Here is a 5,838-nt window from a genome sequence, read left to right on the forward strand (position 1 = left end):
GTCGGCGGTTAAGAGAGAGAGAGAGAGGCAGAGTGAATCACTGGCAAAAGTCTACCTTTACTTATTTTTTGGGTCTTCTATTCGCCTTGAACGATTGCAAACTCTATATATTTTGATCATTTCTTACTCTTAACTTAGTACTATTAGTTTTGAATAGCAAACATTGGGCATCTATTTACACGCTTTTGTAGAGGTTCTACCAAATGAACAATCTACATAACATAACAAATCCAATCAAGTTACGTTTCATTGAGTTTGCCTAGATGGACTTATCTCAAATTAATTTTCAAACACAATTTGAACGTCACACATTGAAGATGCTCTAAAGCTAAGTTAAATAAAAATAGCCCATTATTGATTTTTAAATAGGCCGGTGAAATAAGGCCCAACCCTTTTCTCTTCTCCCTATTCTTCAGTCGCTCCCCCGTTCTCTCTCTCTGTGACTGTCGCTCATCTCCTTCGGCGGCAGCAACCATCGCAGGTAGTCACGGACGTCGCCGTACAGCCCTCAAGTCGCTGGTCTCCTTTTCCTTTATTTGGCCTGACATCAGTTGAAGCTGTTCCTTCAGGTGCAAAAGACCTCACCGGCGTAACGGAAATGGAACCCTACGACGACGAAGAACCGCCGCTCGCTATCGCACTCGACGACGTCGTTGACGAGAAGACTCCGCCGCCTCCGCCTGTTGAGCAGCGTGATAATCTACCACCAGATCTTCCAGAAGCTCAGCCGGTCGGCGTCACCGTCATCACAGGATATCTCGGCGCAGGGAAATCGACAGTAAGAAAAACAAGTATATGAATTTCGCAGCTTCAATTTGATCCTCTATACTGCTTGGTTGCTGTAGCCAAATTTTCCGGAGTTAATGCATTTTGCTGAATTTTATTTTAGATAAATGTGTGAATTTACAGAGAATTCGGCAAAGTCTGAGCTGAAACGAAGCTTAATAGGTTTCGTTCTACTCGAAATTTTAAAATTGAAAAGTTGATTATGTAATATATCTTGCCTTAACTCAACCTAAAATAACTTGCATAAACTCGATTTTTAGTTGGAGGTCAGTTTGCAATTGCAATTGTTTTTCAAATTCAGTGGTTATTTAAAATGCAGTAGTTTGATAGTTTACTTGTGAAGAACTAGCAAATGAGGGTCTTCTTTGTTTCTATGTAGTTGGTGAGTACCATATTGAGTGGACAACATGGGAAGAAAATAGCTGTAATATTGAATGAGTTTGGGGAGGAGATAGGAGTGGAGAGAGCGATGATTAATGAAGGAGAAGGTGGAGCACTAGTGGAGGAGTGGGTTGAACTTGCTAATGGATGCATATGTTGTACCGTTAAGCACAGCTTGGTTCAGGCACTGGAGCAACTCATCGAGAGGAAAGAAAGGTTAGATTTAAATGCAGTATGTTTAGACGAAAATGCCTAACAAATTGACCAATCTTATATTTTATGATGTTGATTTTATTGTTAACCATCATGTGATTGGCAGCTAAAGGCATTTTTGTGTTGGTAAGGTTTAATTGTAGTTTGAATAACAAGGTTGAATAGCTCACCATGCAAATATCTTGATAGGAAAACAAATGTTTCACTATAAACGTGGTAGATCAGCACGTAAATCATGTAGCCTTCGAAAAGGTTCCATAAGGTTTTTACATTTCTACATTGATGCTTCCTAGTGGAAACTTGTGCAAACTTAACTAAATGATATGTAATTCCTCTTGAAATATTTATGTATACTTAGCATATTTGCTGAAATATCACTCAATTATTTTAATTGAAGTTTATGTTATACACAGACTTGACCATATACTACTTGAGACTACAGGGCTGGCAAACCCTGCACCTCTGGCATCTGTGCTCTGGTTGGATGATCAGTTGGAGTCAGATGTCAGGCTAGATTCTATTATCACCGTGAGCTGCCTTCTCATTGTCACTGAATTTTAGATTTCTTATGACTATGAATATTTTACCACTCCCCCTCTAATGAATATTGCTTCTTTTAAGGTTGTAGATGCTAAAAACCTTCGCTATCAGCTCAAATCAAATCACGACTCATCATCATTTCCCGAAGCTTACAATCAGATAGCATTTGCGGTAATTGTTTCATTTGGTTGTGATTGTTCCCCGCTTCATAGGTCCATAGTTCACTGAACCTATTTACTGCTTCATCCAGCAATTCTAGCAATGGCAGGTCAAATCTAATCCAATGCTTGTTTCTTTTTGTTTCTATAGGATGTTGTGATTCTTAATAAGGTTGATCTAGTGTCTGCTGATGATTCTGGAGTGGCCCTCGAAGATCTGGAAAAGGACATTCAAAATATCAATTCCCTTGCTACTGTTATTCGTTCTGTTCGCTGCCAAGTTGACTTGTCCATGATACTGAACCGAAGAGCATATGATGCTACAGTAAGTTTCTTTGTCATAATTCATCTTCACTTGTCAATGTGTGTCGTGGCATTCTTGATTGCGATTAAGGATCAATGAACTAAATATATGTTTACTTTTCATTTCAGCATTCCACTCATTTGGAAGCACTATTGAGAGAGAATCAAAATCTATCTACCAGTGATATTCACGATAGTGGTGTGAGAACCTTGTGCATTTCTGAGCCTAAGGAAGTACATCTAGAGAAGGTACCTATTAATTTGGATAGTAGTTGATGAAAAATACCATGACAACTTTAGCATCTGGTAATTCTTTTATTACCGGCATTTTTCATTAATGTCATAGAAACCAAAAATTCTATTTGCATTCTGAATTTCTGGTGGTAAATAATCATGCCATCCAATATTCCATCCGTGGATCTTTGCTCTCTTTTCCATCATTTCACTATTAAAACTTTGATGTGCGCATTTTTCAGGTCAGAGTGTGGATTGAGGAGATCCTTTGGGACAAAAAATACGGAATGGACGTATACCGGTGCAAAGGGGTTCTGAATATTGCAAACTTGGATCATCTGTATACCCTACAGGTGAAGGATTAAACATTCTTGACAAAGACCCAACTCTTGCCTTCACATTTACTTAAATTCTGCAGTATTATAATTATAAAGTTACGTCCGAGCGTGGTTTGATTTATATTTAAGATTGCAAATGGTCCTCTGATAAAATTTGCAGGCTGTGAGGGAAGTATATGAGATTGTTCCAACTCGCAAATGGAGATATGGCGAGGACAGAGTGAACAAAATTGTTTTTATAGGTATACATTTTCCCAAAGCCAGTTCTTCTTCAAGTATCTTATCTATCATGCAAAGTATACCCTCCTTAGAGATCACATAGATGGATGCATTGCGATTTAGATGAAAATATTTTCTATTTTTTTCAGGTCGATCTTTAAATGAAGAAATTCTAGTCAATACCATCAAAGGCTGCATTCTGTAATCTGCAGTGCCCATCTTTCTGAGTTCTGAATTATGATTTTGGCCTGTCTCCCTTGTAATAAAGATTTTGTAATACCAACGAAAATCTCTCTCTCTCTCTCTCTCTTAAATTTTGTAATACCAATGACGAAATGATAGAATTGAACAGAACAGTAGAGAAGCTGACTGCTGAAACTGGTGAGGCCGCAATACAGAAACTTCAAGACGAGATAAAAGACTGCAAGGTTGTACTCAAGTGTGGAGTGTGTTTTGATCGGCCTAAGGAGGTAATGCTTATGTGCCCTTCATTTGCCTGCATTTACCAGTTTATGCTCTGATACCACTCTGTCGCAGCCCGACTCAAACTACATATACTTAAGCCGGGAAATTGTGACCGGGAAAAAGGAGTAATAAAAACAGGAAAGAAAAACTAACTTAAAACAAAACAATCGTAACATGTGCAACCGTAATTTATAGCAATATTCAGTAATGACAAGCAATTACTTTCAAAAGTTAACAAACAGACGACTTACAACAACACAACGACCAGTTGACTGAGTAAAAAGTAAAACCTTTTTCAAAATTAAAAGTTTTTATCCTTATAACACACCAAGTGTTGCAGCGGGTCAAAATATTTGGATTACATGTATGAAGACATGGAATCTTGAGCCTAATTTATTATATATACAGTAAAGGCTTTGCTCTGCGCTGCGCTCCATCTCATCCAGCTTAGCCAGGTATGCATTTTTTTCAAAATATTTTTAAAAATATCAATTTATAGCTTTAAATGAGTTTGAATTATCAGTTACAGATTTACAAATATTTGTCAACTATGGAAGTTTGCATGTTTTCAAGTGAGTGATTATGAATAGCATAGTTCACTTGTGAGTATCTTTTAGAAGTATGAATTTTAGATTGAATGAAATTTTAATTATTTGATAGAAGTATGGTTTACCCACATTGACTTTGTTGAATTCTTATGCTGTTCGTATCAAGAAAAACTTTTATGAAATGCTATTTATATTTTGATACACTGGAGAACTTCTACTTGTTTTATTAATGTGAACCTTTTAGCTGGAGGAAAATCAAATGGCCCGCATGCGACGTAATGCTAGAAAGAGGCTGGGTCGTAGAGCAACACCGAATCAGGTCATGCACGAGAACTTTACTTACGGCATATGCTGGAGGGACACCGTTGGACAATTTTTGGCTCAATATCTCTTTAATTACGGCATATGTTGGAGGGACACAGTTGGACAGTTTTTGGCTCAATATTTTGAGCTGTTGGTAATTGCCAATATGTACGGCATCTCAGACTATGATGGAGTGGTTAGACTGTTGTATCTGCTGCCGCCAGATTGGCAAGGTTGGGCAAGTTCGATCGTATCTCAGTACTTATTCAGGGTTGGCAGGAGATATGATATCCACGGAGATCTCCCAGGGTTTGTAGCTGCACTTAGTTATCAGTATTATCTCAGCAGAGCAGCGCCCTACGGGCCTTACATAGTTCCCAGAAAGTATGTAAGGTCCGTAGGGCGCTGCTAAAGTAGTATGTAAGCTCCGTGGGGCGCTGCTCTGTTGAGATAATACTGATAACTAAGTGCAGCTACAAACCTTGGGAGATCTCCGTGGATATCATATCTCCTGCCAACCCTGTACGATCGAACTTGCCCAACCTTGCCAATCTGGCGACAGCAGATACAACAGTCTAACCACTCCATCATAGTCTGAGATGCCGTACATATTGACAGCTACCCACATCTCAACTCCTCTACAAACATATCAAATCACACAGGAAATATGACAATTTCCCATTTTTGTTTGATGAAGTCATTACAGTTCAGAATGCTGTTTATCACAAGCCTACATTGAATGCCTCATCTTATTGAGCAATGCCTAAAGAGGTTTAGTTGATCATGGCAGGTTGTGATTGTGAAATGCTTCCATCTATTCTGCAACCAATGCATCCAGAGAAACCTAGAAATCCGGCACTGCAAGTGTCCAGGTTGTGAAACGGCATTCGGCCAGAGCGACGTTCGATTTGTAAAGATTTAAAAAGTTGCTTCAGAATCCCTATCAAAAAAAAAAAAAAAAATTGCTTCAGAATCTCTAGTTCTAGTCTTGGTTAAGCCATAGCCAAATTATTCATCCTGTAACAATTTTAAATTAACAAAAGGCACTATTTAGTGTTTAAAGATGGAGATGATATATTGTATTTCTACCGTTTCATTGGATTTGCCTTGTATTTTTTTTAGATTGTCCTACTCTCTCCATCTTATAAAAACATGAATATTTGTAAGTAGTGCGAGTTTTAAGAAATATTAAATAAAAATGTGTTGTGAGTGAAAAAAGGATTTCACTTTATGAAAAGTAGAAATAAAAGTAAAAGAATCACGGTGGGGTAGTATATAAAAATATAATTGTTTATATTTTTATGAGATGGTCTAAAATAGTAAATATTCATGTTTTTGTGAAACAAAGTG

General features: G+C 37.7%; 1 protein-coding gene across 8 annotated transcripts; it reads left to right on the plus strand.

The window, feature by feature from the left end:
• Nucleotides 1-326: 326 nt before the first annotated feature.
• On the plus strand, nucleotides 327-5,589 carry LOC131003101 (uncharacterized). Of its 8 annotated transcripts, none has more exons than XM_057929572.1 (12): nucleotides 327-481; nucleotides 570-778; nucleotides 1,166-1,383; nucleotides 1,794-1,908; nucleotides 2,002-2,091; nucleotides 2,230-2,403; nucleotides 2,511-2,630; nucleotides 2,858-2,968; nucleotides 3,114-3,195; nucleotides 3,322-3,642; nucleotides 4,430-4,504; nucleotides 5,279-5,589. In XM_057929572.1, exons 2-10 carry the CDS (start codon nucleotides 599-601, stop codon nucleotides 3,375-3,377), a joined length of 1,146 nt encoding a protein of 381 aa, XP_057785555.1. In that variant the 5' UTR covers nucleotides 327-481; nucleotides 570-598; the 3' UTR covers nucleotides 3,378-3,642; nucleotides 4,430-4,504; nucleotides 5,279-5,589. The 8 variants fall into 8 exon arrangements, with proteins under 8 accessions (XP_057785555.1, XP_057785558.1, XP_057785557.1 ...); XM_057929575.1 differs by having other exon boundaries at nucleotides 3,322-3,445; nucleotides 3,525-3,642; nucleotides 4,430-5,589; XM_057929578.1 differs by adding an exon at nucleotides 4,046-4,092 and having other exon boundaries at nucleotides 347-778.
• Nucleotides 5,590-5,838: the final 249 nt, after the last annotated feature.

This window comes from Salvia miltiorrhiza, unplaced genomic scaffold (assembly GCF_028751815.1).
Source record: "Salvia miltiorrhiza cultivar Shanhuang (shh) unplaced genomic scaffold, IMPLAD_Smil_shh fragScaff_scaffold_71_2, whole genome shotgun sequence".
Taxonomy (NCBI): domain Eukaryota; kingdom Viridiplantae; phylum Streptophyta; class Magnoliopsida; order Lamiales; family Lamiaceae; genus Salvia; species Salvia miltiorrhiza.